The sequence below is a fragment of the Anabrus simplex genome, chromosome 2 (assembly GCF_040414725.1).
Source record: "Anabrus simplex isolate iqAnaSimp1 chromosome 2, ASM4041472v1, whole genome shotgun sequence".
Taxonomy (NCBI): Eukaryota; Metazoa; Arthropoda; class Insecta; order Orthoptera; family Tettigoniidae; genus Anabrus; species Anabrus simplex.
In genome coordinates, this window is record NC_090266.1 from 616,739,053 (window position 1) to 616,752,370 (window position 13,318).

General features: G+C 36.8%; 1 protein-coding gene across 2 annotated transcripts in view; it reads left to right on the forward strand.

Moving 5' to 3' along the window:
* The window catches only part of dop (microtubule-associated serine/threonine (MAST) protein kinase dop), a 578,024-nt gene that overhangs the window by 241,862 nt on the left and 322,844 nt on the right, over positions 1 to 13,318 (forward strand). For both annotated transcript variants that reach the window (XM_067141035.2, XM_068226223.1), the window contains exons 10-12: positions 385 to 491; positions 573 to 803; positions 10,525 to 10,697. In XM_067141035.2, coding sequence (XP_066997136.2) covers positions 385 to 491; positions 573 to 803; positions 10,525 to 10,697 — 511 coding nt within the window. The remainder of the gene's footprint in view (positions 1 to 384; positions 492 to 572; positions 804 to 10,524; positions 10,698 to 13,318) is intronic.

Genomic DNA, 13,318 nt, shown 5'->3' on the forward strand with positions numbered 1-13,318 from the left:
ATTTGGCTAGTTTTAGCTAGGTGAATGTTTATCAAACTCATAATCTACCAGAGTTAGGGGACACTGCAAGAAAGTCTTCAAGTGAGGTTAAGCTTGAAAATGTATATCTGAAGCTAAATGTATCCTCTTTCTTTTTAAATTTCATAAAAGGGCCATTATTAGGCCCCTTTAAACAACAAGCATCAATTTCATAAGACTTCTTTAAGAATAATAGAAAGAAAAACTTTTCTGTGATTTGTTGTGTGCAGTGAAGAAGCCTTCACTATATTCAAACTGGAATTCCGTAGTATGGATATTGTTGAAATATAAACATTTAATATATACTCTATTTCTTGGTTATGACTGTCTATAATTTTTCTTCTGTTTATTTCATATTTCTTGTAGAGTTACAAGAAGATATCAACCAACTGGAAAGGTCATGTTCATATCCAGAGAAGCTCAATTTGGCAGTTACAAAATCCTCTGCTCTGGAAGAAGATAAGGAGTCTAAGGTAGTATCCTTGTATTTTTTATCATATGTTTGAAATGGTATTTCATCAGCATTTTTTTATAAAACTTTGGTGTCTTTTCAGTTGCCAACTGAGGATGACTTTGAGATAGTTAAATTGATATCGAATGGTGCCTATGGTGCTGTATATCTCGTTAGACGGAAGGATACACGTGCAAGATTCGCTATGAAAAAAATTACAAAGAACAACCTTATGCTCCGTAATCAAGTTGAACAAGTATTTGCAGAAAGAGACATCATGAGCTTCACTGATAATCCATTTGTTGTAAGCATGTATTGCAGCTTTGAAACAAAGGTATGTTATCAATGAAATAGTTGATTTATGTCCACTGAGTTAGTATTAGGGAGAAAAAAAAGAAGGAAAAAACAAGCAAGTTGACTGCAAAGTTCAGGCCATGTAGCTGTTAGTTTGCAATCAGGAGATGGTGGTCTCAAACCCTACTATTTGCAGCCCATTTTCACTCCAGGCAAATGCTGGGGCTGTATCATTAGTCAGGCCATCAGTCAGTCATCATTGATCTGCATTTAGAGTTGTCACCCAGGTGAGATTCCTTATCAGTTGTGTATGTAATTTTTTCTTAAATGGTACCTAAGAACTTAGAAACTTATAGAACATTTCCGTTGATAAATTATTCCATTCCCTAATTCCTCTTCCTATAAATAAATATTTGCACCAATTTGTCCTCGTGAATTCCGACCATCTTCATATTATAATCTTTCCTACCAACCTTTCAAGTGGTACATTTCTTTTGAGTAGGTACGAACACAGTGGCATATTTTCTATAAGGTACTGCGAAGTAACATATAGTGAGATACTCTTGTGTAGTATTGTAATTTTATCAGGTTCAAAAAGTACAGAATATGTATCAAGCTGTCAAAAATGATCATACCGAGCTCGATAGCTGCAGTCGCGGCCAGTATCCAGTATTTGAGTGTGTTCGAACCCCATTGTCGGCAGCTCTGAAGATGGTTTTCCGTGGTTTCCCATTTTCACACCAAGCAAATGCTGGGGCTGTACCTTAATTAAGGCGACAGACGCTTCCTTTCCACTCCTAGCCCTTTCCTGCCCCATCGTCGCCATAAGACGTATCGGTGTCAGTTCGACATAAAGCAACTTGCAAAAAAAAAAAAAATCATAGTACGAAGGGCAGGGCATCTGGCTCGCTGAGGAAAGCAACAGGAACTTACAGTGAGATACTTTTAATTGGTCGGGTATTTTCATTATGTTTAAAAGAAACAAAAGTCTCACTTTCAAGCTATTAAAATGATTACAGTGCCAAGGGCAAGGAAAGAGAATCTGGCTCAGTGAGGAAACCAATGGGAAACCACAATAACATACTCTTGTGTAGTCAAGTATTTTATCAGATTTTAAAAATACACACTCAATACCATCTTTCCAAAAATGATTACAGTTCCAAGGAAGCCGCCGTAGTAAAGTTTAGTCAGGGCATTACATTACTAACTCCTCTCCAAATAACATATTTACTTACAGGATAAAAGAAATTTTCTAAGGTATTAGGATCACAACACTTATTCTCTACTTTACAATACTGTATTCGTATTCATCAATCTTGAAGCATTGCTTCCACTTCCATAAAAGTAGTCCTCAGAAGTCCACAACTGTGTTGTAACGCTGGAAGCAAGGTGCGGCGCTCAGGGCTACTTTGCAATCTTCACACTCATACCTAGGTTCTCGCCTCTGTCTCATTTGCTAACACACAACACACCGCCGAGTAGGGTTTTCCTTGCGTGCTGTTGCAACAATGTATGAGGGATAGTGAGGGGCATTGATTCTTTTTGGGGGAGGAGTCTTCGAAGGTCTGCCTGGCTGTGGTCTTTCGTGTTTATTGTACTTCATTATGATGTTCTCAATAAGTCTCATCTGGAATTGTAATCAGGTATCCTGACCTCCTGACTTCTTGTACAAGTAGGCATTTAGGCAGCATATGTCCAGCATATAGCGGAAGTGCTTTTGGTAGTACTTCTTCAGTTTTTTATGAGTATTTCGATAGCTCATGAGATATGCATAACTCAGGTCAACTCCGTCCATCTGACAGTTGTAGTCAATAGCTAACTTTGGTTTTGTGGTTTCTTTCCCTCCCTAGCTACATGACACCATGGTATCATCATGTGTAGTGTTTATGAGGCATGCATCCTTTTTATCCTTCCACTTCATTATTACAAGTTTTCCGTTATAAAGTGCCACTTTTTCTCCCTTCCTGAGTGTGTCGTTTTTTATTTCCAACGGAACACTGTACAATTTTGACACAACATGCGCATTGCATCTGTCTCCTTATCATGCAATTTCTTGTACAAGTCTGGGCTCGAGAACCAGTTATCCAGTGTTACGCGATACCCTTTATTTAGCAGCAGTGCCATGAGTTGTAAAACAACTTTTGAACCATGTGGTTCATTTTTCAGAGTCATCAAACTGGGTGTCTTTTCCTATATACACCAAGAAATTCCACACATAATCGGACTTAGATTCACACAGTTAAAATGATTTGATACCGAATCTTTCTACAACTTTCTACAACATACGAGACTCATCTACAGACACATCGCTTTCGGGTGTGTACACACTTCGGAATCTGCTATTCAAGTGGTCCAGAATAGGTTTCAATTTGTAGAGTCTCTTCGGACCACAAGTGACTTCATCGTGTGCTTCATTATCGACAAAGTGTAAGAATTTTGGGGAGGAGATGAAATCATCTTTCAGAGAACAGCTCCAGAAATATTGAGGTGTCTAATATCTGTCTACGAGAAAAGTAGCTCTTGTTGTCAGGTAGCTGATGAATGCCTTGCGAGAGAAAGAATGCAAGTAAAGTACTAATTTCATCTTTATTCGTGTTAGTCCACTGATACACTCTCGAATATAGTTGGTGTGCTTTCTAAAAGCTGTTGAGCATACCAGTTGGTTTCCCTACTTATTAGTTTTGCTAATTCATAAGTGATAAACAATTTAAAATATTCTAGTGGATTTTTTATGTATTCAATTTGTACATTTAGTCCAGGTTGCAGTATAAATGTAAATCTCGGCCGTTCAAATTCTACCTTTGTCCATCTCCTGACATTTCAACATGACACATCACTTTCCGAATTGTCGCAGTGTAACAAATCAAACGGTTCTTCTTCTTGCAGATGTTTCTGACCTCTACTTGCACCTGCCATAATGCATTATCTACTACTCTCAGCAGCCTGGCGGCCGGTACTGGCATGCTGCTAGCTGGGCGCGGAACGAAAGCTTTTCGCCCGTTCACATGGTTTTGGGAGAATGCTGCTGTAGCCAAAGCTCAAAACTAACATATATACACTAAGGAAAGCGAGATCTTGGATCCTACGATGGAATAAGTTGTCATACCCATCATGGAAAGACATTTACAATTTGATGACGAAATATTCTGTCATTGCCACTTAGGAAGTCATGTGGCTATGACTATTTATTCCGTGATTACCGCTTGAAAGGTTAAAAGCGCAACGCATGTTTATTTATTTACTAATCTCATTCTATGCCATCCCTCCACTGACAACTCAGAATGTACTGCTTAGTCAAGCAACTCGTCTCCTTACTCCCAAGTCTTCCCAGCCCAAAATTTGTGGCATTTTTGTAACACTACCCTTTTGCCTGCAAATCTCACAGAAAAAATCATGCTGCTTTCCATTTGGAACATCTAGTTCTTGTATCAAGTAATACTGGTGTGGGTCCATACACACAAACCATACTCTAATTGAGATCTTACCAGAGACTCATACGCCCTATCCTTTACATCCTTACCACAATCCCTAAATATTCTCATACCCTTATTGAGAGATCTGTAACCATTATTTACAACCCTGTTAATGTGATTACCTCAGTGAAGATCTTCCCCTATATTAACAATACATACAGTGATCCTTATAAGAGTACTTTCACCCCATCAACACAAGAATTAAAACTAAGAGGACCTTTCCTTTTGGTAAAACTTACAACTTGGCTTTTCATCCCATTTACCATCATAGCATTGTCTGCTGTCCATCTCACGACATTGTTGAGATCTTTTTGCAGTCAGTTGGGCTGAGTGGCTCAGACGGTTAAGGTGCAGGCCTTCATATTTCGTGTGTATCTGTTAGAGCATAGTACTAATAATAATCTGTCTAAGCATTTAGCTTTGTTGGTAATCTTTGAGTAGCTCTTGCAAATTTTAAACTTGCAATTTTCATTTCTGTTTGTGCTTAGTAGTAACATACGGTATTGTTATTAGTATACGTCTGAACGTAGTTTAAAATTATTGTAGGGTAGTGTACAGTAGTATACAAGTAATATCTTATAGAAATTTGCATGCTTATTCTGTTGTTGTAAAATTTATGTAGTATAGTAGAGGTATCTGTAGAAATTATCTTATTAGAATTCTGTAATTGTAATTAGGATAGGCTTAACAGCAATGTAGAATTGTGTAATTCTTGCGTATTCCTTTCGGTATTCAGTAACTAATGGCAGTTTTTATCCTGTTGTGGTGTTGTAGGATAAAAATAGAGTACAACTAAGCAGTATTAGATAGATAGATGAGGAATGGGTGAGCCCTGCCCTCGCAAGGCTCCACACGTAGGTCAATGAAGACCTTTGTGTCCCTTAAACGGGTTTGCCTACTCCAGCTTTAGTGCTCCTGTGAAGGATACCAGTATCCGGATGTTGGCATTGCTGATATCTTCCAGGTTCACAAAGTGTGAGCCAAGATATCGATGTCTAGTGCGTGCAAGAGCCTTGCACTGACACAACACATGCGCGGAGGTCTCTTCCTCCCTACCGCATCTTCTACACATCGGATCTTCACTGATTTTCATGATGTGTAGGTGTCTCTGTAAGGTATTATGGCCTGTCAACAGTCCAACTACCATTCGTATTCTGGTCCTATTCAAGTTTATTAGGACCTTTTTATATCTTTGGCTGGGCCCTTCGATAAGTTCACGTGCCTGCCGTGCCGTGGTTAACCTCTTCCAAATGTCTAAGTGAGACTGGTTTGTCCACTGGGATATTACCAGTTTCACACTTTGGAGTGATACTCCCAGAAGGGCTCTGGTCCTATGAAAGGACCTTTTGAGCCTTGTTTCGCTAGTTTGTCAGCTTCTTCATTTCCACTGATTCCTGTGTGCCCTGGAACCCTTAACAGGGTAACTGAGTTAAGTTCACACAGCTTATGTAACATCTTTTGGCACTTCCATACCATTTTGGATGTTGTTCTAACTCAACATAGTGCTTTTAACGCTGCCTGGCTGTCGCTGCAAATGGTGATGCATCTTCTAAACCTAAAGAACGTAATATAGCAGTAAAAAAGGCTAATTCAGACCTTAAAAACATCCCAACCAGTGTAAATTTGTCAGATATCACTTTCATGGATAGTGAAATGAGCCTACTGAATAAAGGAGCAAAATTCAATTGGCCTGACCATCATCAAATAGAAGATGTAATTACCGCTATAGCAGAAGCGGAATCTAACATAGGGAAATTGCCTTTAGAATTGCAAAATGATACTAGATTCGAGAAGCAGACCCGGCCAACAGATGATGATGATGATGATGATGATGATGATGATTAGATTCAAAGTCAAAAAGAAAATTCCAACTTTAGTAAGAGAGATAAATAACAACTTAATTCCCGTTCTCACTAAGCAAATCAAAGAATTAAAAACTATAATTAATGAAAATGATAAAATACTAACAAAAGCTGATAAAGGGGAAACTACAGTCATCTTAAATAAACAAGATTACATTTTTTAAAAACAGAGGAAGTTTTTCGGACAGAGCTTATTCGGTAATACAGAAAGATCCTATAGTCAAAATTCAACGGAATCTAAAGAAATTGCTTAAAAATTCATCCTTTCTCTTTAATGAACTAAAGTATCAGAAACTGATAAATATGAACTCAAAGATACCAACAGCCAAGGCTATGCCCCAAGTCCACAAAATTAACATACCTGTACGACGTATAATCAACTGTATGAACAGTCCAACTTTTAAGACTTCTAAATGTATACATCAATTTAAAAAAAAAAAAAAAAAAAACCACTATAAATTTAACAATAATTCTACAATTAATAACTGAATTGAATTCTGTGATAGGCTTAATAAATTCGACCTACAACCGTATTATAAAATGTGTTCATATGATATAAACAACATGTACAAATGCATACCGATTAATGAAACCATTAATATAATCAAACTTAATTTATTAAGTCACAGGAAATTAAGTAGATGTGAAATAGAAGAATTCATTAATATATTAAGATTTGTAATAATTCGTAATAATTATTTCTCATTTAATCAAAAAATTTATCATCAAATGTGTTTAGGAATGGGAGACCCTGCATCAGGTATGCTGGCTAACATTTATATGGATTTGGAACGTGTTAAAATTTTGAATAACATAGAAGGACTACGCATTTAGCTTAGATATGTGGGGGACACATTTGTCATAATAAACAGTAAACTAAATAACAGCAATAATATTTTGAATTTTTTAAATAGCTTGGACAGTAATATAAAATTCACTGAAGAGGAAGAAAGCGACAACTCGTTAAGTTTTCTAGATATCAGTGTAAAGAGAGTTGGAAACAAATTTGACTTTAAAATTTATAGAAAACCGATGTTTGCCCCAATAATGATTAAGAACGAATCACTCCACCCCAATTCTCAGAAACAAGCAGCTTTTTAAAATTTGATTTACAGAGTCCTAAAATTTCCCCTTGCAAACAATAATTTAAAGAAAGAACTTATTTTATAAAGGACCCAGCACTCAATAATGGTTATAAAATAGAGATAGTTAACAAGATCATTAACAAAGTTAAGATAAAATTGGCCACAAACCTCATTCCAGATAAAAATAAGAAATCCAAATTTGCAACTTTTACATTCACTAACCCAGCCTTATACCAGGTTACTAATACCATCAAAAAATGAGATGTTAATATCACCTTCAAAACCCAAAACACTAAACAAAATATTATTTTCAATCATATGGCAGAAGCTTTCTTATAAGGTATCTTGTCAATGCAGCGAAACACAAAAAACATTCTGTAATGAGTGCACACATTCAAGGAACTGGACATTGTTTCATGAGTATTGAAAGGGATTTAAGAATCTTAAGAAGGGTAGAAAAGGGAAGAGTAATGACAGAATTGGAAAATATATACATCCACTTAGATCAGCAATACAATAAGAATAAGAACCTAAATGATGAAATTGAAATAAAGAACCCCCTCTTAGAACAATTACCAAAATTAGTACAAATACTTAAGTCTGGCATAAATAAATTCTATAATAATTTTAATCCAACAAAAGTTAGTAACTCATTGACGCAGACAAACTCAACTCTTTGACTGATGTTGCCCTCAATGAAGGGCGAAACATGTCTCAAATAGAATTAATAATAAATTCCTAAATGTTTAAATTTTATATGTATTGAATAGGTGACACAATAAACCCTTTAGCATCCTAAACTCAACTCCTCCCGTTACTACCCCTAGGCAGTCCCCTCCACCATCTACATTAGCTATCAGTGCACTGCCTGCCTTTGCATCCCTTTCCCACTCCCTGCCAAAACACAAGCTCACTCACACTCACTCGTATAATACAAGGAGCACTAATGGAGCAACAAACGGTTATCACGAAGTTGTAACACTAGACAATTACGCACCAGCAGGAAGGGTAAGTGATAATTCTCTCACTAAGAAGTTTGTACAGACTTATAGTTGAAGTCTTATATATATGTTTTTTATTTACCATATCAACAAGCTCAATTCGAAATCTGCAATGTTCATTCAAATTCTACTTCACATTGAACGTTTTCATTTTAATATCAAGTTTAAGAATAACAAGACTGATGTAATGACAAACATTTGGATTTTTAGCCAATACATTGTACTAGTGTTGCTCCAGTAATATTGGGAATACGACAATGGTTTATAATACAGGCTATTTTTAGCTTCATAAAATCATTGAAATATACAATGAATGTTCAAGGACAATTAAACAATTTAAGATTATTGAATCAATGCAATTAGCCAGATCTCGTGCAAATGTTTCAAATAGATGGTTAACAGATGAGTTTCGTCTATAAGTTTTTAAAAGGCAATGTTAATGCTGAGATTTTAGACAATTGTGTTTATGCTTAAGACAGAACTTTTTATTGTCACATGATCAGTAAAATATTGTAAGATTTGTCACTCATGCTTGTAAAGCATATTTCAGTTCAATAGAATATGTTCACGATCTGTTTAAACATTGAGTAAATGTTAATTGGCTGATGATGCTCACTGAAAGGAGGGAAACATGTACCATGTTAACAATTTAATAAGGATGTAATTCCACATTAGCTTATGATGTATTGAATAGGCGGTCTGTAATAAAATTATAATAATTTTGTATCACATACCACTCAGTCGAGCAGCTAGTCTCCTTTCTCCCACAAGTCTTCCCAGCCCAAACTTTGCAATATTTTTGTAATGCTACTCTTTTATTTGAAATCACCGAGAACAAATCGAGCTGCTTTTCTTTTGATTTTTTTTCCAGTTCTTGAATCAAGTAATCCTGGTGAGGGTCCCATACCCTGGAACCATACTCTAGTTGGGGTCTTACCAGATACTTATATGCCCTCTCCTTTACATCCTTACTACAACCCCTACATCTGTACCCTTTATTTACCATCATATTGACGCGATTACCCCAATGAAGATCTTTCCTTATATTAACACCTAGGTACTTACAATGATCCCCAAATGGAACTTTCACCCCATCAATGCAGTAATTAAAACTGAGAGGACTTTTCCTATTTTTGAAACTCACAACCTGACTTTTAACCCTGTTTATCATACGATTGCCTACCATCCATCTCACAACATTATCAAGGTCATTTTGCTGTTGCTCACAATCTTGTAACTTATTTATTACTCTATACGGAATAACATAATCTGCTAAAAGCCTTATCTCTAGATGATCCATGTGAACTATGAACAACAGTGGTGAATTATTACAGCCTTGTCTGACCTCTGTAAGTACCATGAACCCCAAACTCATTCTACCATCAGTCCTCACCGCAGCCCACATCAACATTTCCTTTGATTGCTCCTTTTTTTTTTTCCCTACGTCGCACCGACACAGATAGTTCTTACGGCGACAATGGGACAGGAAAGACCTAGAAATGGGAAGGAAGCAGCCGTGGCCTTAATTAAGGTACAGCCCCAGCATTTGCCTTGTGTGAAAATGGGAAACCACGGAAAACCATCTTCAGGGCTGCCGACAGTGGGGTTCGAACCCACTATCTCCCGGATGCGAGCTCACAGCTGCGCACTCCTAACCGCATAACCAACTTGCCCGATATTGATTGCTCTTAATAATCTGCCCTTAATACTATAGTACCCCAGTATGCCGAATATCTTTTCCCTCAGTACTGTGTCATATGCCGCCTCTAGATCTGCGAAACGTAAGCATAACTGTCTATTCTTCTCGTAGCGCTTTTCAGTTACCTGCTGCATACTAAAAATCTGTCTATCATACACCCCACTTCCCATCCTTTCCCTGTAGCAAAGCGGCGGGCAGCGGTTTGCACTCTAGCACTGCAAATACAGTGAGTTCGTCAATTTGAATCGCGTGCCTGGAAGTAACAAAGTAACCTCATATTCTATAAAAGAAAAATTTTCTCCTCCAATCCTATTGTGCTATCCTTCTTTATATAACAGGAAGGGCATCCCTGAGTTTTTTGTCCATATAATTTAGATACAGTCTGCATGTGCTTTTTTGCTGCTCTTGCCAAGGTAAGTTATTTTGCTTTACTGAGTGTTCCTTATGCATATTTACCTTTTGCCTCCTAAAAGAAGAAATCAGTTTATTTAATGATAACAAAAACTTTTGTTTATGTTTACTATGATTATCAGTTCACAAATGTGGATGATGGACTGAATTTATGAGGTTTTGCTCTGTTTGTATTTTGCAAACCAGGAATGACTCCTGACATTTCTCAATATGTTAATGTATTCTTTCAGAAACATCTGTGTTTGGTGATGGAATATGTTGAGGGTGGTGACTGTGCGACTCTTGTGAAGAATATTGGTCCTTTACCTCCTGACATGGCAAGGTTTTATTTTGCTGAAACTGTACTGGCTGTGGAATACCTGCACAGCTATGGGATAGTTCACAGAGATTTAAAACCTGATAAGTAAGTGTGCATTACTTCTATATGAATTTTTCATTACTTGAAACTACTATGATTAAATCCAGGAATTAATTTTTTCTTCATTTTTTATCAAGTTCATTTGTTTTTAAACATTCTAATTCTTTTCAAATAGTTTCATATTGTGAATGTGTTAGTACAGTATGTACTGAGGTAATATTATGCCATTATAATTGTGTTACCGAGCGAGTTCGCTGTGCGGTTAGTGTCGCGCAGCTGTGAGCTTGCATTCAGGAGATAGTGGGTTTGAATCCCTTTGTTGGCAGCTAAACATGGTTTTCTGTTGTTTCCCATTTTCACACTAGGCAAATGCTGGAATTGTACCTTAATTAGTGCTACGGCCACTTCCTTTCCACTCTTAGCCCTTTCCTCTCCCATCATTGCCATAAGACTTATCTGTGTCGGTGCGACATAAAGCAGATCATAAGAAAAATTGTGTTACTTCATGGCTATCAAATGAAGAAATAATTGAAGTGATTTTTAAAAAATGGTTGATTCTTACAAGTAGCTGGAAATTATAATATTTTCTCTCATGCTCTAGTCCTGTTCTACGGCCTGCAGAATGTGCACGTCAAGGGTATTCAATTTGCTTGTAAAGGAATGTACCTTGTGGGCTGAGGAAACAGATGCAGATTACAGGCACAATAACATATTAAAGGATTTCTCATGTATTGGAACATACCATAAATATGCAGATAATTTCCATATATTTTTTTCAAAATTTGGCTTCAGTGATTTAGCACTTTTCCACATGTTTGCAAATTATTTTGGACACATTGGACAGCTACAATCTTCAGACTTCATAGACTGATCGAAGATGAAAAGATCCACAGTTTAGGTCCTGTGACATATTTTCATATCTATTAGGTACACCTTGAATTAAGCTATAAACATAGATTTCATGTAATGTTAGTACATTTTTCATACTTTCCTTTAGTTTTTCTATACTTCTGTGGCAGCTAGAATCATCAAATTTTGCACACCTATGATAGTTGGCCTGCCAATATGCCTGCTGAATTTGATGATTCTATATGTCTCATAAGATGTCAGAAATTTAAATAATGTATGGGAAGTGTACAAAATTTACCAAAATTGTAGATGTCTCCAAATCGGGTGCCACTTGTGGAATTTGCTTTTTGATACATGTTACCATTTAGCCATAATAAACCTCCAAGGAAAGTCTGCACAGATTTAAATGTTTCCACCTTTTTTTTTTAAACGGATAAAAATTGAAACTTTTTATCTTTTTTAGAAACTTTCTGTCGGTTATAGGCTAAAACCTGTAAGTTTACCAAATTTCAAGTTTCTGGTTCATCTGGAAGTGGGTAAACATAAATGTCAGCTGTTTAGCCATGTGCCGTTATAGTATAGAGAAGAGATACATGGATGGATGTGTACGTATATCAAGAGCACACCTTTCTGTGGAGGTTTATTGTGGCTAGACGGTATAGTGCATCGACAAACAGAATGGGCTGTCAGATGTCAGTTTGTGAGGTCTGCAGGTTTGGTTCTATGACTTCGTCGTACCTCCACTGATTATACCTTAGATAGAGCTAGATTTTAGATCCAGGGCAAATTTTGTACTTTATTTTTCACAAGGTTTTAAATTATTTTCTGCACCTAATAGACGGCTGTGGTCTTCAAACTTAACTGGCCTACCATAGATGCAACGATCTACAGTATTGGTCCTGTGGCATTTTGTTGTATTTCCACCGGGGTACAGCTTAGATTGAGCTAGAATGGTAGATTTTGTGTAATTTTATTGTAGTATTTTTTCATACATTCCTTTAGTTTTTTCGTACATTTGTCACAGCTAGAATAATTAAATTTGGCACACCTATAGTACAAAATTTACGTAAAATAAAAAATATGCAGCTCTCAATTGAATGTATAAACGATGGAGGTAGGTCAAAAAGTCATAGGGCCAAATTTGTAGATCCCTCCAAATCAGGTACCGATTGTGCAATCAGTTTTTTATATGTCAGTTTTTTGTATGTCTTATCGTTTAGCCACGATAAACCTTTAAAAAAATTTGCTCCGACTTTAACGATGCATCCACCATTTTAACCTTTCTGGCGTAAAAATTTAAAAATTCTTACGTTTTCAGAAATTTACCCGTCTGTTACAGGCTAAAACCTATTTGTAGTTTCTGACTCATATCGATGATTGCATCAGGCATTCTGATTTTTTCGGGGGTAAAATATGAAACACTTCGGCTGTACTGTTAGGGTCACGCAACTGTGAGCTTGCATTCGGGATATAGTGGGTTCGAACTCCACTGTCAGCAGCCCTGAAGATGGTATCCATGGTTTCCCATTTTCACACCAGGCAGATGCTGGGGCTGTACCTTCATAAAAGGCCATGCCTGCTTCCATCCCGCTCTTAGCCCTTTCCTATACCATAATTGCCATAACACCTATTTACATCGGTGCAACGTAAAGCAAATTGTAAAAAGAAAGAAAGAAAGAAAAAAAGGAAGAAAAAGTTAATCATTTGGAGCATATTGCGGAAAGTATGAATGACCATTGCCTATTGCCGTAGGCAATGTCTACCTAAACGATGTCTAAAGTTACACGTGATGTTCCATGGCATAACCAATGTTCAGC